The 25,351-nt window shown below is 50.2% G+C and overlaps 5 protein-coding genes across 5 annotated transcripts; 3 read left to right on the top strand and 2 right to left on the bottom strand.

Annotated features, from left to right (window-relative positions):
- Positions 1-976: 976 nt before the first annotated feature.
- BCR38DRAFT_457334 (uncharacterized protein) lies at positions 977-2,194 on the top strand (the record flags this gene model as incomplete). Its single annotated transcript, XM_040862027.1, has 2 exons — positions 977-986; positions 1,203-2,194. The coding sequence occupies 2 exons, from the start codon at positions 977-979 to the stop codon at positions 2,192-2,194; spliced, it is 1,002 nt and encodes a 333-aa protein (XP_040716230.1).
- A 3,041-nt stretch (positions 2,195-5,235) lies between these two features.
- Positions 5,236-7,503, top strand: BCR38DRAFT_457335 (pentafunctional AROM polypeptide; the record flags this gene model as incomplete). The annotated part of the gene is made up of 1 exon (XM_040862028.1): positions 5,236-7,503. One exon carries the CDS (start codon positions 5,236-5,238, stop codon positions 7,501-7,503), a length of 2,268 nt encoding a protein of 755 aa, XP_040716231.1.
- A 5,390-nt stretch (positions 7,504-12,893) lies between these two features.
- BCR38DRAFT_523614 (uncharacterized protein) lies at positions 12,894-13,746 on the bottom strand. Its single transcript, XM_040865267.1, has 2 exons — positions 13,458-13,746; positions 12,894-13,392 (listed from the first exon to the last, which is right to left on the bottom strand). Exons 1-2 carry the CDS (start codon positions 13,705-13,707, stop codon positions 13,172-13,174), a joined length of 471 nt encoding a protein of 156 aa, XP_040716232.1. The 5' UTR covers positions 13,708-13,746; the 3' UTR covers positions 12,894-13,171.
- A 2,309-nt stretch (positions 13,747-16,055) lies between these two features.
- BCR38DRAFT_431817 (uncharacterized protein) lies at positions 16,056-16,767 on the bottom strand. Its single transcript, XM_040860131.1, has one exon. It carries the CDS (start codon positions 16,647-16,649, stop codon positions 16,128-16,130), a length of 522 nt encoding a protein of 173 aa, XP_040716233.1. The 5' UTR covers positions 16,650-16,767; the 3' UTR covers positions 16,056-16,127.
- Positions 16,768-20,785: 4,018 nt separating this feature from the next.
- Positions 20,786-24,674, top strand: BCR38DRAFT_474056 (fungal-specific transcription factor domain-containing protein). The gene is made up of 5 exons (XM_040862956.1): positions 20,786-21,395; positions 21,473-21,539; positions 21,624-22,092; positions 22,156-22,334; positions 22,391-24,674. Exons 1-5 carry the CDS (start codon positions 21,252-21,254, stop codon positions 24,214-24,216), a joined length of 2,685 nt encoding a protein of 894 aa, XP_040716234.1. The 5' UTR covers positions 20,786-21,251; the 3' UTR covers positions 24,217-24,674.
- Positions 24,675-25,351: the final 677 nt, after the last annotated feature.

Consider the following 25,351-nt stretch of genomic DNA (forward strand, 5'->3'; position numbering starts at 1 on the left):
AGTTGGACAATCTAATCTCGCTAAGGGCCGACCCGCTGCTAATAATAGTCCTAGATTCGCGATTAGCGAAGTTAGCAATAACCGGCTTCTCTTAAATAACGTACTTAACTTCAACTACTTGTCACAAGAGGAGGACCAAGCCCCTAGGCAAATAGACCAAAAGATCTAGAAATGTCAGTGTTACTGACAACTGACATTTGGTCCCACTAACTGCTATATACAGCACTATGTGGCTCTGTAATCGCCAGCGCTGTGACACTACTTCCATATTACCCGTAACGTAGCCGATTTAGATACCGGTCTCGTTAGTATTCTAGTTATCTAAGAGATATATATTATACTATATAGTACGATATTGCAGATAGAGGAACTCTTTAATATATTTGTATTACTTGTCGCCTTTAGCGGCTTAAGGTCCTTAGCCTTAGTCTTATTAATAGTAAGTTCTAGTGTAGTAATTAGCTACTTAATTAGGTCGCCCGGTACGACAGGAATGGTTCTTTCGCTTGTTTATACTGTTGCCAGTGTGCTGAAGTATACAAATTCAAAAGAAGGCCGGCTGAAAAGTAAAGATAAACCTAGCGAAGGAGAATGAGGAGAGAGAAGAGAGGGAAACAGAAGCATCTTCTCTTGTTGAACGTCAAAATTGTGTAGGAGCAATGCTAATATTCTCAATTAGTTTTTCTCAGTTTGAATTGGTGATTGGTGTCCTCGAAAATCGTTCGTGTTTTATGTCTCTGCCGTGCAAGGTTGGGTTTATGACTCGGTGCTTGGCCATAACGAGGCGACTGCTAGCGCTTATTACTGGAGCAACCTATGATATGACAACACTGGCTTGTAAGAGGCACGCATTGAACATTGAATATATAAACATAAACGGGCTCAGGAATTCACACGGACGCCGCTTTCGATGCTGGCAAGAGACAAGAGCGAGGATAGGTGACCCATATGGTAGGTATATGGTAGGTATATTGGGATGGAGTGGAGTATATGCGGATTCATCTCGGAATCTACCGATCATACTTCGGACTCTGTAGGCTGGCATCCTCTTATCTTATCTGCCCCGCGACTTGCTGGCATACGGCGCCCGAGATTGTTCGACCTTCAAGTCCATCTGGGGACAATCATCACAATAATTCAATTAATGTAAGAGTTCCATGGCGGAAACTACGAATTTTTCGTTGGAGGATCGGCCACCTGAGATGGGTACTCCCCCCCTGTGATCAATATTCACCCACCTTTGCTTAATTCAGCAAACCCCTGGGCAACTACGCTCGAGAATCTCGAAGGTCTCTTCGCATGTCCTTCCATCGGAGCAGTCACTGTGCGAACTTCTCTACTAAAGGGATTCGATCATGACCCGGCCATCCACCAATACACCTTCTTCGACCCTGGGAGTCATGTTGCTAGCGCGGACCTTAGCTCACCTTCGAGCACCGACATAGCTAGTCTGAATAACCTAGGATATAGCCCTATCCCGCTAGGGACTACACTATGCCATATCAAGACGATATCGGATGGCCTCTCAAAGTCGTCGACGAAGCCGTTCATCATCTCGGTGACCGGGACTCCGTCTGAGGTTGCACAAAGCTACCTATTAATTGCTCAACATAGCAAAGACGTCAGGATGCCCCTTGCCATGGAGATCAATCTGAGCTGTCCGAATATCCCCAATGCGCCACCACCGGCATACTCTGGCGAATCCTTAAACAGATATCTCGCGAAAATACAGCAAACCATTCATGAGAGTAGATTGCCTCGGATTCCGTATGGGCTCAAGACGCCGCCCTATACTCATGAAGGGCAGTTTGAGACGCTCGTCGCTGCACTTCAGGCAACAGGCTATCCATGTGATGTGAGTTTTCTCACTGCGACGAACACGCTGGGTTCGTGCCTGGTGCTGTCTGATACCGAAGGGCAGCCCCAATTAGCGGGGTCTGGTATTGGAGGAATGGCGGGGGCGCCCCTTCATCCTTTGGCGCTGGGAAACGTTGCCACGCTACGGAGGCTGCTAGATCGAACAGAGGAGACTAGCCGGGTGGACATCATTGGGGTTGGCGGCGTTGAAGATGCTGCTGGATATCGTCGGATGAGAGCCGTTGGGGCCAAGGCCGTGGGTGTTGGCACAGCCTTGGGCAGGAAAGGTCTTGGTGTATTTGAAGAGATCGAAACTGAATTGGCTGGGGCTTGGTAGGGTGAGATATCATTATTGGGACTTGTTGTCTGACGAGGTATGAGGTGGGCTGACAAATGCTGGATAGTGCTTGTGATGGCCACGGACAACCTTGAACATTGGAGGTCAGTGATTTCAAGGGATAAGCCTCCGATCTTATCTTATCAATGTTTAACGCGTCACCTAGATTGTTGGTGTTTATATGATCAACGTGAAGCCCCAAAGCCCCTGGCAGGCAAAATTCGCAAGCCTTCAGGAGACGACTTTCATCATGCATTACTGGCATAACTCGGCGTGGCACGCAAACCCATACTCCATCAGTTTGGACCACTGGGTAGAGGCTCGGGCCAGCTCTCAGTGAGATCTTGAGCCAGATGAAGTGATCAGCAATTTCTGTATTCTATGCAATTGCAAATACGGTTGTCTGGTACAGCAATGAATGAATACAGGCACAATACCTCGGTTTCTGAACGGCACCTACTAGTCCATCATGTAATATCGCCGTTGAGAGCTGGGATTTTGTGTAGGATTATGTTTTAACCGCAGATTACGGATACCAGGAACGTTACCTCCAACATGCCACCGATTTGTGAAAGACGAAAAGGGAAAAGCCCCATGGCTCAACCTGATGGTTGATTGGTCTTGACTGCACGGATTGACTTCATCCAGAACGCAACCCCTAATAATGCCAAGGCTGATGGTCTGGATTCAGGCCCGACAGTAGACGGTTCCCTGGGAGCTGGTCGTTGAATCTGCTCGTCAGCGATTGGCGGAGAAATTGCGTGGTGAAGATCCAGAAATAGGGAGCCAGCGGTAAATCTTGGTGCGGAGCGAGAAAACGTTGAAGGAGCTTCCCCAAATTTTTAGGTACCGTTTGTGTTTGACCCCAGTTCCAGCCACCCAGTACCCCTCATGGCTCCCTGGATAATGCTCTGGCCAATCACTGTAGCTCCCTCCATTTTGGGATGAAACACATGCAAGTGATACTTCGACGGGGACCTGAAGCTCAGTATGGAAATAATCAACACTGCTTGTAAAGTGCATTTGCCAGACTCTGGTAGGACTGTGCTGAAGCATTGCCAGGTCCCAAGCAAACTGCGGATATCGTGGGCCGAGTGTGTCGTACACACAACACGATAACGATGCAATACCAAGTTTTTTTTTGGGGGGGCAGGGGGGGGGCATTTTCAATGGTTCCTTGTGATCCTTGCAAGGTCCTTGTCAATAGATCGTGAACAACAACAACAAGGGCCAAGGAACATCTTCTTCAAGAGTGTTGTTACTTGTGGCACAACTTTCGATCTATGCCGTGCTCCACAAGCCGGGAACACATGACTAAGGACTTACCGCTGCTCGAACTGACGGTGGCGGCTGCCCTGCGTCAGAATAGGCAAGAGCATATACACACTGAGCGGCTTGTTATTGGGTTTTATTGGCAGTTTCGGGTTGTGGCCCGGCATTGGCCCGTCCTGGGTTCTCGGTAACGCTTCCAGAATGCTTTACCACAAACAATATCGACCGGTTATCACGTGTTGAAACCCCGTAGTCGATTAATACGCTACACATATCTGTTGAGATTATATTCACTACCGGGTAATAACGGATGGCCAGACCTCTACTGGTATAATGTAAGGAGATGCTGTAACTATAGTGCGCTAAGTCGGAGTTGTCTGATGACCTCGAGCCGTGTCGTCTCCAACACTTGCAGCACGGGATGCAGGGATATTGGACGAAGCCGTTTTGCTCGAAATTCCCGCCAACCTCCTAGACTCAATATGCTGCTACACCCAGAGGGGCGCGCGTCGCCGATATGCCATGCGTTTGTGTCCTCCTGCCTTGGTGACAACTGAATAGGTCTGCACTCTGGCCGAAATAGTAGAAACGACGAGTGGGGCCCCGTCCAAACCCACACTCGCATTGCGCCTTTGGTGGGACACAGCGTCGGCGAAATATTTTGGCTGAAGCTTGGCGGGCCTGGTGGGGGGTCCAGGGGTCTGTCGTAGGCCTGCCCGTGCCTTAGCTCGCTCAGTGCTCATATTCCCCACGGGTTACAGGTGGCAGGTGCTACTGCGATCCAGCCCCAAACTGCAACCGCTTCCCGTATTTAACTTGCATCATCAGGATCATATTCGCTCCCTTGCGACGCCCGCTCATCCGTTCCATTCAGGCTGCTCGACCGCAGATTACTACACATGTGCCTGATCTAACCGGCTGTGTGGATCTATCCTCGAATCTATCTTAAGAGATTAACAATCGTGCATATCGGATCTGAGTTCTTCAAGTCTTCGGTGGTCACTCGAGGAACGCCCAGAAAGCAAGCTCCTGGAGCCCAGCTTTTCAAACAGCCCCACCCCACCCCGGCTTGCCACGAAATCTGCAACCCCCAAGGCTTGTTGTGACTGGGCTTGTGAGGCTCACATATCGCTCCATCGAATCCGATTGCGCCGAGCCTGCCGTGGAGAATACTGCGATTTGGTAGCTGGAATAATTATAACCACATCTACTGGAAACAAGTCGCAGTCACCACTTACCACTGATCCATATTCTTCCGCTCTTATCATAACCCTCCCACCGCCAACTACCTCGCGATAACGTCTAGTCCCATTGCACACTGTGCCGTCTTGTCTACCGCAACAACTCTAGCACCTAGCACTTACATCGTCGATCGCCAAAAGTGGTCCGTCCTTGAGGGCCACACCTGCAGCGTTTGTCCAATGCTCGTTGGCCATCCCTCAATTGAGACATACATCCTAACCTGGAGGCTACCACTTATCTGAATACGCTGCGTGGCCCTCGTGGCTATCAACTGCATCATATCTAAACATCCACTTCACTACGTCTCACTCTTAGGCGGTTGACGGTTGTGTCATGCAAAGCCCGACTCAGAAGGCCCTTCGCTCTCTTGGCCAACAGCATCTCGAAATCTATTTGGAGGCGCGTATTGGGGTCAGCAGCTTAGGCAATCTGACCATCAACTTCGATCATTTTCGGACATAGGACGTACCGCCGCCTCGGGCCTCTTCTCACCATCACATTAGAGAGGTCCCATACGGTTCGGCAAGATGACCACGGTCCAACAACTCCAGGCACCACCGACGCCAGCGCGGCCGCGAAGTATGAATGGATCGGCGATGGCGGCCGTTGAAATGGACATGGATCGGCGCTCCATGTCGCCAGCTGCTAACGGGATCAAGTTTGGAAGCGGTCCCCAGAGAGGGGACACTCGGATAGTTGTTATTGTCTACGGTCACGGGCAAGAAAAGATCGTGTCAGTGTTTGCAGATGTGTTGGGAAAACCATACCGACTTGTCGACGGATTCCAGGGTGTTACCTCGGCGGACCAGGACATGGTTATTGGCGTTTTGGCCAAGAAGGCAGTGGAAGATATCGCAACGCGAAACACAGCACTGGTAGTCGCCATCAACGCACATTGCGTCAACTTGGGAATGCCGCCAGATGGGCTGCTGTCAGCGCAATGCGATTACGAGTTCTTATACACGGAAGCACCCTTTTTCCGTCGGGATCTGGCCCGTTTCACGTCCTTTGTCCTAGGCCAAATAAATCATCACGAAGCCTTGATGGCAAAACCACGGACGTATTTTATATCAACTACCTTTCCGGATGTACATGCGGCACTTCCAAATATTGACATTCTCACCGTCGGTGCCGATGCTGTGGAGATCCGCGTGGACTTACTGACAGAGCCCTTGAGCGACGGCTCCTTTTCAGAGGTACCCAGTCTCAGCTATGTTGGGGAGCAACTCATGTTGCTTCGTCAGAGGACCGAGCTACCTATTATCTTCACAACGAGGTGTACAAGGGAAAACGGACGTTTCCCCATGGACAACCCCGACCTCTATTACGAGTATCTCTATCGAGCCATACAGTGGGGTGTCGAGTACATTGACGTCGAGGTGTGGCTTCCAGTAACTATTCGCCAGAAGCTTTACGAACAAAGAGGTAGCAGCCGTATCATGTCCGCATTTCACGACTTCTCTAGCACTTTCAAATGGCCATCCGTACAAGCTCAGTCCATCTTCCTCGAGTCGAGAAAATACGCCGATATTGTCAAGATGATTGCTTTCATTAATGACCACAACGAAAACTTCGAGCTCGAGTATTTCCGTTCCAAGATAAGATCAGAGTACCCCGACGCGCCACCACTGTCCATGGTGAACATGGGCGAAACAGGCCAGTTCTCGCGAACTTTGAACAAGGTGTTTACACCCATCACCCACCCCTTACTGCCCATCATCGCTGCTCCTGGTCAAATGAGCGCTGCTGAGATCAATGCTGCACTGTCACTTTTGGGTCAACTTCCAAAGAAGAGCATATACGGTATCAGCAGCCCGGCATCGCGCATTTCCACGCCGCAAGCACCTTTCTATGAGAAATGCTTCAACGAACTCGGGCTACCGCATCACTTCGCCGTGGTGGAGAGAACGTCAAAGGGTGTTGGTTGTGTGGAAGCATGGTGTAACCAGAAGGCCTTTGGCGGTGCCTACTTGAGTCCTCCGGTCGCCTTCTCGAGCATCATGAGCAACAGCGCCTTCTTTGCGCGGCTAAGAAATGGCTCGGGCCCTATATTATCCGAGGCAGCTCGAGTCATTGGCATGATTGATACGATCGTTGTGCGATCCTCGTCAACGTCGACGCCAGAGTCAGCCCCTGCCTCGATCCCGTCGAGTCCGACGCGCCACAGCGATTCGCCGTTCGGTTCCTCATCCAACTTGAACTCCGGGTTACCCGCTAGTGCCTCGCTCATATTTGACAACGCAAGTTGGCGTGGCATCTTAAGCACGTTGACACGCGACTTGGCCCCATCGGCTTACTTTGGTCGCACGGCTCTTGTGCTGGCCTCCAGTTCGGATGATGCCGCATCTGCTATCTTCGCTCTGAAGGCCCTCCAAGTGGGCAAAGTCTACACTGTTGGCTTCCGAACCCCTATCGCGCTCGCTCGGGGCATGGTCATTGAGCCATTTAACAGCCTGGAGAGCCTCCAGCGGGCACGTATGGTCAGTGACGGTGCAAGTCCGTTTGTCATCGTCTCTGCTCTCGGCCCGGAGAAGAGCAACATCGTGGGCCTTCTCGTCCGTGCCTTTGGTGGCTCAAGGGCTTCAGCACATGCCAACTCTCGGAAGGTATTTCTTGACTTAGCCGATGGCCCACGAAAGGGTGATCCTGGAGTCATCGCAGAGCAGAGTGGGTTTGCTGCATACGGTGTTGCTGATACCACAGCTTTCACCACAGTGGAGATGCTGAGGCTCCTTGTTGGTCAAAACGTGCCTTACAGCTTTGTACGCCTGGCAAGCGGACGAGGCATGTTTTGAATCACTACGAAACATTGCGATCATCAAGGTATGATTCATGCCGATAATCAAAACTGGTGGTGTGATAACGCCAGGAACGGGATTACATTCCGAAAGCGGCGACGTCACGCGGCAAGACCTTGTTGCAAGCAGACCACCTACTTGTAGGTCTTGCTCGTATGGATGTGCTTGCAAGGAATGCATTCTAAACACTACCGTCAGTGCACTTCTGGTGGCTTTCAAGCGTCCAATCTGTACATCCGGGTCCTCCGGCATTACATTGGGAGAATAAAGTAGAGGCTGTGGCGGCCTGTTCCCACCCACAGGCAAATCGACTGCCCCGTGTCTACGGGGTCGATATTCTAATGCAGCATGTTGATGTCGACGAGATTTATGAAGCCCTGGTCCGAGTGGACGACAGCGCCTGTTGTCACCCCACGGGAAGGCGTGGGGGAGGGGGGTGAAGGACCTCCGAATGCAGGTTCATGGGCCGGAAGACCAAGGCATATATGGCGTTTTGGATGGTATTAGTCTAAACAGCATTTTCCGCCCATCAAGTATGGAGGCGTGTATCATGTTTATTGGGGGAGAGGGACGTGGGGAACATAGAACTGTATCAGTCAATGCTTCTTCCCTCGGAGTTGTAGGAATCAACCTGTTTGCCCTGGCCACATGTTGCCGGTTCGCCCATCAAAATGTACATAGGGTTCATCCTGAGGATTTATCGTGAGTAATCTGATGTTTTCTTGTCTGCTTGGGACCTCTGATTTGCCCTAGAGATTCGCGTTAGTCAATTGTTGAATGAGCTGCAGACTTTGAAGCATAGACCCTTTTTTTCGAGTCGTGGTTGCTGCAAAGAGGTCTAACGAAGAATGATAAGTAAACTCACCTGGGAGGCTTTAAGCAGTTGTTTCTCCAAGAGCTGCCTGCATGATGCCATGGTATTTAACAAAATACATCCAACATGATTTTCAGTGGATTCCATCGCATGCTACTTCCATATCCCTTGAGGCAGAAGTCACGGTCGTTGTGATGGCGTTAATACCTTGACCTTCGAACCTTTCGCCTTTTGGCAAAGTAACTCGACAGCCAATGCCATATATAGACTTGAGTTATCTCCTGGAACTTTGCGAAAGGTAGCTGCCCCGTGTCTAGGGCACAGCTATGGAGAAAACCAGAGACAAGAAGAATGAAGATCTCGCGAGATGTCTTCCAGAAGTGGCCTGACTTTTCGCCATTGACACCGAAGGTCTACCAAGACCTCTCCTTCGATAGCCGACGTGCTGGTATGAATCTCAAATTGAACTTGGGGAAGAAGTGGCGCTTGGCCTGGTAGGCAGTGTCAATCCTGCAACCTCGCGACCACATGGGAAAGCGGATCATCACTTGTCAATCTACTTTCCTGAGCTACGAAATACCCTTTAGGCATAGTGTCTCTCTCATCATGGGATTGCCGTCATCGTCGTGGCTTTTTGTACGTGTACTTGACCATCCTCTCCGCCTCGGACTGGCCTAAATAAGAGGGAGACGTGATGACTCCAGGTTACCATTGCGCTTGTTGGGAGACGAGTGGCATGATCTTAGATTGGCGGATATAGCCAGTCAGGGTGACGTCTTCAATAGTGGACGACCACCTCAACGACGACGTAGAGTAGCATACCACCGGCACGACACTTCATGAAGCTGGTAAGCGGAGGACCTCTTCCATAGCAAAGTGGGACCGTCGATCAGCTTACAGGCGCCTTGCTTGAAGTTGGCTGCCACAAGCGATGAAATTTTGATATGAGGAAATGCAGAGTGTATAAATACAACTTCTCGTGTTACTATATGATTACCGCATACTCGGATAGGAGCAACGGGTATTACTATTAGGGCCGAATGTATAGTTACTATGATATACAATTGTTATGTTAAAGAGGAAATTAACCAGATGATTCCCTTGTATTAGTTATCTACTACTGTGAAAGAGCTATATATAGCCCTTCTATTAGAGGTTATGTAACCACTATATTAGTACCGCTAGTTTAGATAGGATTTACGGGCTGAAATGTAAATCTCATCCTCTCTAAATGTGATGATTGCCGATTAAAAAAGACACGTGTAAGGCTTAGAGGAGCGCTTATAGTAGCTGAGGGAGGACTTGCTTAATCAGAAAGATGCAAATACGTAGCTAGGTTAAGAAATATAGTATCAGGGTGGCCGCGTAAAGAGAACCGAATCGCGTGCACGCTGCTGTAGTAACTACGGAAATGCTAGTTATAATATGCGAACCTATAATAAAGGTGTAGAATCGACTAATTAGTTAAACAGCGACTAATTTCAATTTATTTACGGCGTTGTAGTTACGTAATTAGACTGGAAAGATGTAGTATACTGAAAAGTGCGCGACTCGCTTATGAATCACGTTAAACGTCATAGTATAATATCGTATACTTACTTAAACCGCCTCTAACACATAGCTGAAACTGTCGAATATCACGTGTGTCCAATCGAGTAGTCAGCAGTGCGTAAGATTGTATATAAATGAGGTGTGTTCTTGTCTGTCTGTCTTCTTGTCAGGGTACGGCCTGGACCGAAGGCGATAGTACAGAGTGAAGGGGAGAAATAGGCGTGTCCCCCTGGTGGTCACCTGGTGTTCACTGGTGGTCACTTGGTGATGGCAGGTAGGGGTATCCACAGTAGTTCATTCATCTCTCCCCTCTCTATCTTCCTCCGTCTCGACTCCTTACTTATAGCCAGCCGAGGTTCTCTGTTGGATTCTGGATGTTTGCTTCCGCATGTCTGTGTTCCTTCGACTTCGGCCAACATCTTGGATAGCGGCTCTTTATCTGCAACCAAGCGATTCCCTATCCGCTGCAAACGGCTTCAACAGCTCTCATTCGCCACAAGCGGCTCTCTAGCCGCCACAAACGACTTCCTTCCTGGTGGAAGCCGGCCCGCCTCGGATGACACTTGTGGCTCTGACACTTCTGTTCTCGCGAACTCCCGTTGCTCTGCCTTTTATAGATGCTTTAGAACATGTCGGTAACTTTGGTGTTACTTTTGAGAAGAGGGGTTCCTTTCGCCTTCTGAACTTCAAGTGACAATAGTCTTCTCTAGTGCCATATTATTTCTGAACCTAGGAACCAGGTGCCCTATCTGATAGAAACTCCATATAGCCGCCCACAGCAGACACTTAAAATATAAAAAGAAGAAAACATTAACTAGTCACTGTGATAAAGCGATGAAATTAGTTAATAAACTGTCACAGCGCTGGCGATTACAGAGCCACATAGTGCTGTATATAGCAGTTAGTGGGACCATGTCAGGGTACGGCTAGGCCGAAGGCAATAGTACAGAGTGATGGGGAGTAACGGGCGTCCCTCCTACGTAATACCGGGTGGTCACTGGCGGTCTCAGGTAGGGGTGCCCACGGTGATGCATTGATCTCTACTCTCCCTCTATCTTCTTCCCGGGCCTCCGCCCCTTACATAGATAGCTAGAACCCGACGTCGGAGCCGCGGAGCACTAGTTTCCCCGATTGTTCCGCAAACCAAGACTTCCATATCGTGTCATGACTCGCACATTCCTACACCAGAGCCCCACCGGTGTCCCACCGGTGCCTATGGCATTCTGTTCTCTGACAGACCAAATGTCAGTAACACTAACATTTCTAGATCTTTTGGTCTATTGGCCTAGGGGCTTGGTCCTCCTCTTGTGACATAAACGATTATAACCTAGTATATAGCTACCATAATCTATTATTATATTAAAATAAGATGAAAGAGATAGTTCCCTAGCGTTAATGCACTATAGAGGGTCTAGGTATGGACCTCTTACTAGAGGTTACATAACTACTATAATAGTTACTTTCCTTATATCTAACGACGTGGAAATTATAGCCGGCCTGGTTCTACGGCAGCACCATACCAGCCACTAGTTACACAGGAAAGGCAGACAGCAAGGAAACTGGGAAAGCCCTCGCAACGCGGATCCCATACCGACAGACCCGGCGGCAGAGTACTGCTATGCAATGCCGGCAAAACCGCGGATACGCAAGTTCCCATACTATATCGAGAGAAGGCTGCATGTGAGGCTGATAGCTTGTCCTGAGATACCACAACGTCTCAAGAATGCATACGCCGAGGCGCGAGAGTCCGAGATTAGGCCGCAGAGACGTGGCCAAAACCAAAAGCAAAGGAAGCGGGAGAGGAAGCACAACTTCCGATGGTGCAGTATTAGCAGAAGAATATCAAATAGTAGTTAGTACATGAGACGTAAGGGAAGACGGCAGTCAAAAATTCACTGCCTCGGAACAGTGGCGGGATCTACTCAGACTAAAGCCCTTGTTTGCGGGGAAGCGCGCTGAAGCTCCCACCCCCCAGACACCAGAACTGGGAACATTCAGGTACACACACAATGTCTCAATACGGTAGTGACCGCCCGATCTTCCGACCTACAGGTAGCATTTTCTCAGTGCTCACGAGAGTGAGTGCCACGAGGACTCCCTCCTAGGTTGGACACCTCGAGACGAAGACCCTAGCTGTTCCTGGATCAGATGCCTGATTGGCGCGGATAGTGCAGTATTGGTTCTGTTTAAGCCTTATGAATGCCATTCCGTGGATGAGATCGGGAAATGGTCAGGCAAATGGGCGACAAATCGGCCCTCAATGAAGTTGTTGTCGACCTTGAAAGGGAAACACGGAGCTAGCCGTGGATCATAGGGAGCGACCTGAGCTGAAAGAATCTCCGTTGACCGTCAAATCATACCAGCAGCACGAGACGGTACGTAAGCTTAAGGATATCCGGGAACCGACAGGACGATAGTGAGCACCCGGTGCCTAAGTTGTGTAACTCAAGCGAAGGCAAGGTGTGTTTTAATATGGACGAATGACTGGTTTGGTGCTAGTGCCAATGTGTTGTATGACCACCGCCGTCGACGCCACACAATTAGCACTCCGTCCTGCGTCAATACTGGGTGGGTACTCCCCGTCAACTTGGCGATGACCAAACAACTATACTACAACATCAAGATACTGGGAAGCAGATTTTTATCTCCTTTGTAGTATGTAGAGACAACCGGACACTCATGTTACTGGTTTCCCCCACCATGACCCAGATATCATCGTGCATACATACTTTGGTTCTGTGATACCAGGTCTGCTTCGTACTCCCATACAATTTTCCAGAGGACTGGTACTGGGTTCATACTTGGCGCATGTATAATAAGCATGATCGTGAAACGATTCATGACAAGTGACGTGCACCGGCACACCACAACTCCCGGAACCGGGACGGGTGCCTACACGCAGCGTCTGGAGCGGCGACAGCTTACTGGAATGATTGAGAGTCCATGACGAAGAATTACCGGGGTCGAGAGGAGAAGTCACCACTTCGTACCGGATTGAAAATTGTCATGATTTCTCAAGTCAGGGGTAGATGGCAGAAGTAGCACAATCTTGATGCGGACAGTAACTAGGATGTGATCAGCGATTGCTGCGGCTTCATGGAACTTGGCAAGCAAGGACATGCTAGCAGCTGGCTGGTGCTTCACAGAGTATTCGCCCAAAATGAGCCACGGGATGGATAATGCGGTACCATCAGGTTGGAAAATCTTGGTGAGAAAGGACGGTGAGATTAAAGTTGCCCCATGCCCCCAGCTGTGAATGTTACAGATAAAAGGTGCAGCTGTAGCTGAGATGAGGCTCCTTCAATCTCGTGCTGTCACAGTCGCAGTGGCGGTGGGTGGTATGAAGTGCCTGGACCTCATGGCCGACGCCACGCCCATCTGCCGCCCAAGCAGAGCGTACATCTGGGACTCCCAGGCACGAATTGCTATTTTCGGGTCTGTGATTGAGGACTCGCGTGTGGAACAACGCTTTTGTCCTTGAATGGCTGCATAAACGGCAGCGGGCGCCAGCTTGCGGACACCTGCTTACGGATCAAGCCGTCGCACTTTCCGAGTTGAAAATAACCCTGATCAATGAGATACGTACCTTGATGAGGCATGGCAGGGAAGGGAGGGACCCATAATTGATGGGATGAAAATCCATCAACCTTCTTTTTATGGCCGAGGATCAATTTCTCAGAGTTCGATGTGCGGCATGATTGTGAAATTGCTGCTACCGCAAGGCAAAGTTCACAATACTCTCTGCATCTGCGCCCCAACTTGTTGGCAAGTATCCTGTCCTTGACCACACTCGCTTCGGGCCAAACCGCCCGACACTCCACTGCACCAAGACCCATCCATTGCGGCTGTCAAGTGGGACGCCTCATCAAGTGCTCCGTCAGCGGAAGACGAAGGCGCGAGGGCAACTTCAGAATAGTACGTTTATTAGTCTACTTGTACGTCCAACTTGCAAATCCTTGCAAATAACGCCCAGCGACCTGCCTAAGCGAAGTATTCTCGCATCACGCGGCCGCTGCAACCCGGGATTACACTCTGCATATGGTCTGGCGCTTCTAAAGAACGCATTCGAGTCCGACCCCTACCCATGCCGCATGGCATCGCATCAAATTACCTGGTCCCAGACCAGACTCCACGAACAGCCATGCACAATTGGGGGCCGAGTGAGGAACATCGATCATCTCGTGTGTCTTCAAGAATCTGTCGCTCTCATCATTTGCCGCATCAAATCACTGAGGCAATAAATGGGAGGACTGCTCTCTCCACCCCACTGCTTCAGTGTTACGGCAGCGCGGGGTCGTGACTGTAACCCAACAGTCTCAAAGCAAAGCCGCACCTTCCTATCAAGGCCGGCTTCTCTGACAGACATTTGATATTATGATAACTGAGCTGCATTTCGGATCGGAACCTGCACCCGGTTCATAATTCCCTGGCGGCTGAGGAGCCAGTAAGTTATTCTGCTTTTGCATCAAGTTCAGCGATGTATTGCAGAATACGGGAATTTGCTGAAAAAGAAGCCAATTATGGAACTCTGACGTTGGGCAGCAGTTTCACAAAGCAAGGAAGCCTGTCCGGCAATTACCATGTCGGCTACAGGGATCCTCTTTGCACTGCTTATGAATTTCACATATCGATTCGACATTACGTGAGCTAGACTCGAGTCCACGGCTGTTGAATATCGGCCGAGTTCGTTCCAGCCATAACCCAGTTTGACCCGATCTGCGTCATTGTTGCTTGGGATGGTTTGAGCACGGGCTGTCCCAGGTTTTGGATGCATGCTAATCAGTGGATAGTATTCTTTGGTGATAGTTCTTATTTGAACAACGAATACTTCATCTGATATAGCTCGGGGGGTGATCCACGTGGAATTCCAGACACGTTCCTACCCCAACTGCTCCAAGAAACCTCACATCTCTGTTCTCTCGTTGGTTCGAACCAAACCCGAACCTGAAAGGTGGCTTTTACTTCAACGCAAATCCTAGGGGTATGTACCCAAGCAGCGCCGCTTTTAGACCAAGCCCGCCTAAGCTATATCTAACATCAATCCTCCAAGTCCTGCATAAATGGATTATTTTACGTGTCTCCGTAATGCAACTGTTCCATCCGTTTTCTATATCCACTTCCACACACCCCAGATGCGACTCTCAAGCACAAGCACAAGTACAAGCACCAGCTCGAGACCCACCTTACAAGCACAAGCTCATGATATTCTATTCCAGGGTACGCTTGATTCAACTTCGCTCGATGCTGAATGTGCCTTGAAAGACAAGCCGTTAATCAGCTCGGGCATTGACTGGGAGAGAGATGGGCGCCGACTGGTATAGTCTCAGATCAGTACAGAATGGACCAGTATGGAACAGAATAGTGCGACATATGTTGTATTGAACGTGTGTCTGGCCAATTAATTGAATGGTGGTGGTGGTTGATTGATTGATTGATTGGATCTGCCTGTCCTGTGCGGTCGGCTCCAGGACGTGACATATTTGTGTGTGGATAAACACCCATCCCGTTGTGTGGCTAAGCCGCTTGTACAGTAGATATGTGTGTTTGCTATCCGACAAGATGTAACATAATTGCAGATTAGTACACAATGGATCAGAACAGAGGCGAGCATCACAGCCTGGTGTAAGAAACGAGGTGTCTTCATATATGATTGGCTCTGTTGTTGTGTTGATGGAGTTGCCCGTCTCTCTGTGCGATTATGATTGGTAGCAGACCTATATATGGGCCGCATGTGTGGCGGGCTGTGTGGCCTGTAGAGTGGCTGTAATCCAACAAACCATCCTCACTGCCCGAACCCCCTCTCCCTATACAAGGACACTTTTGGGACTATTCTGACGTACCTTCAGGGCAAGTTCTATGGTTGTATTGATTGAGCTTGTTTCTTTTTCCGCCTGTAGGAGTGTGGACCTGAATATCCAATGCAGCCCTTGTAGCCTCAGGCACTCTAGACTTATGGTCAATTGACCACGACCCCTTGTATTCAACAGCATCCTTTGGCTGGCAGACATTGGCCGAGGCCTGACATAGGCAATTCCATTTAGTCATATTGGTTAGATACACTTACAATACAACAATAGGTAGTCATCCGCTCAGGACCAGGACGCGAGACGCACGATCGATCAACCTTGGTCAGGTACACATGCAGTACAAGATTGCGACCCGCTCGCTTCTCAAATGCGTCATGCGTTAACTCGAACGGAATTACCCATGAAAACATCCCTATTAATGTTTATGGCCTTGACACTGGCATGTAGTGCTACGTCGAAGGGTAAGGTTGAGGCAAGCGCCGAAGGGCTGCAGGATCCCCACTAAATGCCCCCCACTGAATGCAAACGCGGTTACCCCCCACCTTATGTGCCTTGCACCTGAGGCGATCAATATTCCACACAACTATGCGACAAAGCTTATTTCTCCTACGATTCGAAGATGAAGTGGTTGTGCTGTGCGGGTCGGTAGCACCGTCACTGGGGGCGTCCTCATCCTGGTCTGCATCTTGATCAGACTGGTGAGGTTGGTATAATTGACGCTTTGTACGTTTCCTCGGCCTGTCGCATTCCAATCCGTTCAACTCTTGAGAGTAATGGCCAATCGCCGCACACGTTAAGCGCATGAAAGCCACTTTCCCGTCGATATTTCGTGCGTACCATGCATCGGCACTAGGGCTATGGCAATCCCCATATTCATTCATTCGTACCCCTGAATTGTGAGCCGTCATTGTTACGATGATTGCTCTGCTTCCTCGGAGTCTGGAGACGTATGATGTGTTGTCGGAAGGCATTCTGGGTGATGAACAGGGTTAGCCATAGCTTTAACACCATGGAGCCGGGGAGGAAATGATCGCGAATCTAGGTCAAGTATGTATTGTACGACCGCTAACTCTTCTGATTCCGTAAGCTTATGACTAGATTGTCGGGTATCGCGTCGAGATAGTAGTCCGCGTTTTCGGTTAGCTAGAGTTGTACGAGGGACATTGTAGAGTTGAGCAGCGCGTCGGATGCTTAATTCGGGTTTCGATTGAAGCGCCTGACACGCTAGGATCATGTCGCTTTCTTTCCAATTCGATCCCATCTTGGTATGTGTAAAGATGTTAATTAAAAGGTTGTTCGTACGGTGCCAAGAAAAAGTGGCCAACTTGCTTGTGGGGTACGTTAAAGGGCTAAAGCAAAATGATGTTGTATTTCTTTTGGTTGGATTGACCTGTCTGCTCTGCCATCCGGTGATCCCAGCCGTTGGTGTGGATCAAGTACCTCAAGCATTCACTAGTGCATTTTCATGCTGCCACTAAAAGGCGGGGTCCCCGGAAAAGAAGGATCAAATTCTCTGTCTCGTGTTCCCTGGAAGCCCTTTGCAGTCCTCCAAATCAACGCAAGATCCTGTGGCTCAGCGCCACTGTGGCTGAATACATGACTAATCCCATGTACGTACATTGCTGCAGCAATGTCCACTGCGAGCGCTAGCTTTAGTAGTGGTAGTAGAATCAGTAATCAAGAGGCGGCCGATAAAACGTCAAAAAGACGTCTGTAAGGACGAGGACCATCGCCCACCCCTTACCCGACCGTGATTCTAGTATATAATTACCATTTGGTCACTATGCCTGCAAAATATAGGGACGTGATTATCTTCTAAGCATACTTGTAGAGTAGATTGGGCCCGAGAGAAATATCCCTGTTATTACATCTCGGCCCGACGGTGGTAGAAGAGATTACTATAACAGGTGGGAGAACAATGGGTTGGTTCGATATATAGCGCCACGGATGAACCCTGGATTGCCGACCATGCTGTTGCTCAACGCGAGGACCCTTATCCGCTTGACCCATGAGTAGGCCGTGGAGTAGGGCGAGATGATGAGAAGAAAAACTGCTGCTAGAAGTACTTTGAACGCTATCTTTGAGACCAATATCTGAGAGAACTATGAGAGTAACCGTGAGCCATCATCGTATCGTCGCCAAGTCTATGCTTTTTAACAGGCAGAGGACGGAATCGGAAAGGGTCAGTAATTGAATGTGTGTAGTTAATTGCGGCCTCCGTAATATTGCGACTCCGTATTGTCCTAACGGTTCGTAGTGTACCAAACCGTTTCTGGATCCGGTTTTTGGGCGCTATTCATAATTATGCATAAAGTGACGTTTCCCAGACATGTGACTGGATGGGTGAGCCGGACCTGAGTAAGAGCGGCAAGACGTTAATCCTAATTAGTATCACCCATTATAACACGGAAAACCAGGAACCGACAAACCCAAGAGACAAATAACGGTTTCCTCGGTCCGCTGTCTCTGGGCTGGACCGTGGATTGGTGTCCACTACCTATTTCAAGGGGCTAGCCGGTCGAAAAAAGGACGATCTATTAAGTGCACTTTGCAGGGATTGCTGCCCGGGACGATTCCACATACCCCACCTTGCATTCAACAGCATTCAACATATGAGACGATGATCAACTGTGAGCCTCTACTTTTGAAAAGCTTCATGGCCTCAAGGTAACAGTAGAAGGCTAGGCCACAGGGTTTTCTAGTGAAAGACTCACAGGCTTCAATCAAGTGAACAGCTCCGGCGGCATGGATCGAGCAAGCTGGGAAATGAGCATAGAACACGCGTCTCAAAAACAGTATCAGAGCTCCCATGTCCGTATTCGCGTTTTACCATTTTCATAACAGGAAGGACCTTTTCGGCATAACAGGATCTACGGCATCTTAATACCACGGTACAGTACCGTGAATGATGAGCCTGATCCGAAATCCCCGCAAATGGCCCGCAACCAGGGTACGAAGTACTGTGGCCCCTCACTAGCCTGCCTGCCTGGGGTTCTACATCTAAAGTAGAGACAAGTTGGTTGCGCTGGTGAGACTTCTTGTCCAATACATTCACGGGCGTCTGTTCAAATGCGGAATACTTACGAACGGACCAAAGAAATTGGAGGGGCCACTTGTAAATGGTAAGTGAGACGATTTATTTTTCTTGTCGCTGTCTTCGTTTCCTCTATTCTCCACTACCTACCGGAGACAATCGCCATATAAAGCGAGTCGACCCGGCAGCGGAGCGACCTAGTACGTCGGTGGGATCTCCGATCGGATTGACTGATCTGCGGACGGAAACTCGCAAACAGTTTCAAAAGTACTGACACTGACGCTGCTAATTGCTATGTGCGTTTGAGTTGACAAATTCATTGTAAGCTTTTCCATGCCAGTTTTCGATAGAGACAGCGACTCGACTTGACTGCCATGAGGGCCAGTTAGTTATCCCTGGTTCCAGGTCACACATGCGGATAATGTCCAAGTATGGCATTTGTGGGTTATCGGGGAAAGCTACGATACTTGAGCGACATTGGAGCCTCGAGGCTAGTTCTTTGAGTCCTTCATCTAGTTCTGAGACTTATAAAGCTGTGATTGTGTCGATACCCGTCAATCAAGCGGGCAGGTGTCATGAAGACGGCGGCCGAGGCTACGCCCTCATGCTCGAATCCTTCCAATGACAAGCTCCCACGGCAGATATAAGTACGCCACATGTAAGATGGTGTGACGAGCTGCAAAATCAACCTTCATTGCCTGCTGGACCCTTACATATATATGAAAGAGATTGTGTGACGGCCAACATGTCTGCCGGCTGTGGTCAAGCAGCAAAGCGCCACAAACCAGCCTACATTTGCATCTGTTCATGAACGTAGTTCGGTCTGAGTCTTCCCGTTGAAGCTATATCGCACTCTCGTCAGACATACCGCCCCATTTATTCGCTTTGTAGTGTAGGACAACGGGCATCGACAGCTCTAGAAACACTGGGGTGGTATATGTCGGATGTGTTATACTCCCAGGGCTCACGGTGGCCGCAGTAGACTTTACAGTGTAAAGCAAGGGAATATCGAGGATTGCGTGGTATGTATCAAATACCTGGGTTGCCGTTTCAGGGGGCTGACAATAGGATGAGCTGTTCTAGCAATCAATTTCCGCTTTCAGGCATTTGCGCCTGATAACGCTAGGAGCGTTGTGTTGATGTGCGAGTGCCAGCCAACAGCCCTGCTCGTCAAGCAAACCTCGAACCTCAAACCACAATTAGCAAGGTGGGTTCATGTCAAGTCAGTGGTTCGGGACTTGGGAGGAAGATGCGAGATTGGATCGACCCGAGTTCAACAGGCCTGCCCGCCTGCAACCTGGTCGCTAATTCAGGGTACTGGAACGGCCTTCTCCAGCCGATTGCAAGGCTTGCAGCACTGGCTATGTGACACAGGCTTCGAAGAAGTTGACTTGCTTGCTTGAGACCTAGTCGAGCGTGTAGTTGCTGCAGTGCATGTATGTAGTAACCGCTTTTGAAGTGCAGCGGCATGAGGACGATATGCGCTGGTATGGTCGATGAGTGGCTGCCATGAGTCCTGTCGAAGAGAGACCGCTGACAAACGATGCTTGGGGTGTCGAGGGATTATGCAAGTCCTCCAGCCGTCAACCCTTTTCACGCTTTTCTAGTTCTCCCGGGGCGATGCTGTTCTTGTGGTTGTAGGTGTTGTCGGTCACGTCGAAGTCGACGGTAATCGAGCCTCCTAGCGCGATCCCGTGGTCGTCCCTTCCCTCCGCAACAGACCGACCAAAGAATTTCATCAATGTCAAATTTTTTTTCCTTGTTGCTCCTGCCATTGTTCCAACCACCAACAACCTGTTCGTCCTCCCTGCGAGCCAAAAGCAACCTCCCATGGCGTGCCCCTGCTCCCTGCTCCCTGCTCCCTGTTCCCTAGTCTGCGCTGACGGCCCTGGCAAGTATGGCGTGGGTGGATCTGCCAATGTTCTCCATAGCGATTGCCTTGTCCCTGTTGGTCTACCCTGTTGGTCTACCCTGTTGGTCTCCCCATATTTCCGAGCCGACGGTGAGAGCACCCTCTCGTGGTCCTAGATGCCCCAGTCGCTCACTAGCCACCTCCACACCACGGCCCCCCCTCCCCCCTCCCCCCAAACCCCATTTACAGTCATAATCCACCTGAAGACCACAAATAGTGTCGGGCTTGTCTGGGACACCCTCATCACTTTCATCTCTACTGACTCTTGCTGCTTGCCTCCTCTTATGTCATTTTTCTGAAGCCCTGAGCATGTCCAACTTTGCTTCAAACTGCAGGTGATTTTACTTTATACCCAGATTGAGCCGGACCGAATCGTGAAACGTGAGAATTCCGAACCAGCCCGTATAATCGAGAATGCACGAGCCGCGGGCAGCAGGAGAAGAGCCCTATCCGCCTTGCTAAGTGAGCAAAAGGATCACCGCCAACTAAGGTAGCTGACGAGGTTGCACGGGCTAGCGACTAGAGCTTTCCAGAACAGCTTTGAGTGCCCCGCTGCGAAGCTCTAGACCAGATTGACCCGATTGCCCTTATATACGACGGGATACCACCGTCTCAATCTTGGATCCGATGAGCATGAGTGTAGTGCCTCTGCCTGGACTCCATCAAGTCGCCATGTCGCGGCCGCAGGTCGGCATAGAACGCCTGCCCACGCGCCATATGAGCAACGAGCCCCGCGAGTCCATGAACTGCAAGTCTTGTCGGAAACGGAAGGTTTGTAGACTTCGATCCCATCTTTCCTGCACTGCAACCAATCGACGTGGATTCATCGTCTAACAAATTTGATCTAGATCAAATGCAACCGATTGCGACCGGCATGTGAAGCTTGCCAAGTCTTCCAGTGCCCGTGTATATACGGTGCGTGACCAAAAGCAATTGAAGTGCGACATGGCCCAAGCAAAACAATGAAAACTAATGTTTGCATTTTTTTGGACTTTGCAGATGCCGTACCTAAAAAGCGCGGACCCAAGACGGATGTGCTGGAAGCTTTGTTGAAGCGGGTGGACGGATTGGAGGCGCGACTTAAAGACAAGAAATCTTCGGATTTGAACGCCTCGCCCACGGCGGAAGAGCTGTCGGCATTGACAGCTGGAGACGAGACGGCTTCAAATGAAGGATCAGCCGAGATGGGAGGCACCACGACGACTACATCTGTCGATGTGCAACCCAAGCATCCAACACTGGACACGGCTCACCCGAGCGAAGCAGCAGCCGAGTCCGCAGTCTACTCTCCCACTGTCGCCAGCGAACCTTCCCCCGGCATCCAAGCAGATGCATTGCTCGAGACCTACTTTAACCGGTTTCATGCAAAGCCGTACCACATTCTCGATGAATCCACAGTGCGCCAGAGACTGCAGCTTAATCAATTGCCAAATTATCTTGTGCATGCAATCTACGCAGTCGCAGCCAGGTACGTGGTTCTTGCCTTTTTCCATTCGCATCTGTTGAATCTCGGTTAACGGTTTCCGTCCAGATATACACCTCATCCTAGTGGTTATCAATCGGCCGTGAAGCTGAGCGAAGACCATGCCTCGCGAGCACGAAACGAGATTGACACCGATGAGCCATCCGTCGACGCACTTCAGGCCTTGCTCTTGCTCGTCACTGCCTTCACCGCAGCTGGCAAGGGCAAGAAAGCTTACATGCTAATGAGTATGCATGGCCTAGTCTCCTGCTATGAACAAACCCCAGAACTAACTCCGTTGCAGCTTATGCCATCGGAATGGCTATGGCCCTAGAATTACATCGTGAGGTGGACATGAACGCCCGCATCACACCTGTGGAACGAGAGATGAGACGACGCCTTTTCTGGACATGCTATTTGCTTGATAGGTTTATGGCGTGCGGATCCAAACGCCCGGCTTTGGTCGGGGACAAAACGATATTACTACGATTACCCTGCTGGTCTCCCACTCCAGCCGCAATGCCCATCGAAGGGGAATTCTTCCAAAACGGGTCCAATTTACAGTATCTCCAGGGGAGTGGAAAGAAGTCTCAGGGCAGCAGCGGCATGCTCATCGACATCAGTCGCATCCTGGGTATCACGAACAGGTACTTGGCAGCTGGTGGTGTTAAGGGCGATTCTCACTTTCCTTGGCACACGCTCTCTAACCTCTCCAAAATCCGGCAAGACCTCGATATCTGGGCATCGGGCACCGACGACGTATTTTCAAGCGTGGACACTCTATTCGGACAAGCCGACTCAACTGTGCTGGTTCTTAGCAAGCTGATATACCATCTGATCCATTGCCTTATCTACCGACCATTCATACCCATCGATCTGGCTGAGCTAGCTGGTACGGGGCAACACCAATCCTGGCAAATCGAAGCAACTAATATGTGCTTCTTACATGCGAATGCTATAGCAGAGCTAGTAGAGCTCGGTAAGCAGACGACCACGATTGAGTGGCCAGCATTTGTGGGGTACTGCATCTGCACAGCAGGTACAGTGCATATACACGGGGCTCATTATAACAAGAATACGACGAATGAATCGGGCGCATTCTCATCTTCGGCCGAATTCTTGTCTCGCGAGATGCAGCAGTTGAGCGAGCTCCGCTATGCATGGGCCAGCGTTCAACACCAACGAGAGACTCTCCAGGGCATTTACAATGCGCACGCCGAATTAGCCAAGAGCCTAGCCAATAACCCCATGCGGTATTCTCCAGTCTTCCACCTAGAAGACTTCTTCGACCGATACTACAACATCGGTGGCCCCGACGGACAGACATTTACCTTCGACGCCGCGAATCTGAGCCTGTGTGACGTGATTATCGATTTTACCACCGACACCTACACTGGCCACGATCTTTATGCACCGCGAGTCAATAGTCACCCGGAGCCTAGGCAAGAGAGGCAAAATCTGAAGCGGAAGAGTACGATGAGCATGGGACGCAAGCGGCCTGACCTACGGGCTCTCGCAGCCGGACACAACCCGCCCCCAACACCGGGGTTACCTACCCCTGGTGGCCCGCCCCGACATCATTCTTTCTCATCCGTGCCGCATCCATCACCGGGAGTACTCCATAGCCCGACATCACTTCCCCCACACGCAGAACAAGGCCCTGGGCAACACCAACAACCCGTGAACCAAATGAGAGATCCGATAGAAGATGCCGCAGCCAACGCGGCCGCTGCGGCGGCGGCAGCAGCAGGGTTCTCTCTCTCGAACCCTCACCAATCCCATCACATGCCAGCGCTCTCTTCGACTGCTTTCTCTCCCCCGTATCAGTTCGCCACACTCGCCGGACAACCCGGCGGCGCAAACGCGACTACTGGCAGTTATGACCCAATGTTCGGAACCCTTCCGACGAATGCCTTCTCTTCCCCAGCCGCCTGGCATGGAGGGGACGAGGATCGCAAACAGCCCCATGTGGCACCCAGCCCTGGGGCCAGGAGCCACAATGGAAGTGCTGGAACCGGGCCAGAAGAAAAGGATCCATTCTTGTGCCTGCTGGAACAGCTGGCGGAAAACGAAAACGCGCATGGTCCCGGAAACGACCTTGACTTCTTCCTTGCTGGGGTGCAAGGTTGAAATTCGACGATAACGAGCATACATAAACACGAGGCACACAAACAATGCCATTAACACTGGTTTGGCTTACTCACTGGCTTGGCGTTTTTGGCACCTGGAAGACCTCCCGTAATTGCAGGCATGTTACACCTTTTAAGGGCACTTATAGGGCGTTTGCACGAGTCATTCAGGGAGATCTACGAGTAACTGACATTTTGGGAACGGTGTTCAATCTGGAAAACTATTTTGGGGAAGGTAGATTTGTTCTACGAGGGCATGTATTTGATTTGAGACATTTGATACTTGGCCTAATGTGAATTGACCACTAACGTGAGGCGGCAAGGCGGCAAGACGGGAGGGCATTGTATAACCATATTTTGAGATCTAAGATAGCTATCTTACCGAAGCCCAATTGATCCGGATCGCTCGATGAGCACTGATTCTGATATGGAACGAGTGCTATCCGGTCTCAAAACCTCCGCGATTTCAGAGGCATCACCAACCAGCTCGCCGTGTGCAATTCCAGCACCAAGCTCACTGCATGTTCCCAGTGATCAACTTAAAAGCCCACTCATATGATCAGACCACCGTTATACATTGGACAAACTGGTTTCTGGCCAGCTCCTGCAACGACTCATGCAGCTATCAATAATAGAAGACCACGTAAAGCTTTACGTTGTCCGTTGCACCCCAGATCCAGACAAGGTGACAACAGCATAGACGAGAGGCGCGCACCAAAACCCATGCAGACGATCATGTGTCAAAGTTGTGATGCAAGTCAGATTATATTGGCTTTTGGGAACATGTGCCACGCCTCTGGTGAGTCCGGGACTGTCTCGGTGCTACCCGAATATCCAACATGGGGTGGAACTGCATGAACCATCATTTGCCCCTCGTCATTTTGGGCGGCGTTTGCAGAATGGACGGACATGATATGACTTGGCAGCACAGACTAATAGGTACATGATCAACACAATTAGAGGAAACCCAGGTCGCTATGCAGTTTCGCGAAGTCGGTGTGCCTGGACCCGGAAGCAGGGCTTTTCTTTAGCGGCAGTTTGTTTACATAGAACGCCATACCAACGTCCATGATCACCTGCTTGCTATATCTACTGAATTACCTACATCCACCGCAATGCATGACATAGGCAGGTTA

The sequence above is a fragment of the Pseudomassariella vexata genome (genome assembly GCF_002105095.1).
Source record: "Pseudomassariella vexata strain CBS 129021 chromosome Unknown BCR38scaffold_6, whole genome shotgun sequence".
Taxonomy (NCBI): domain Eukaryota; kingdom Fungi; phylum Ascomycota; class Sordariomycetes; order Amphisphaeriales; family Pseudomassariaceae; genus Pseudomassariella; species Pseudomassariella vexata.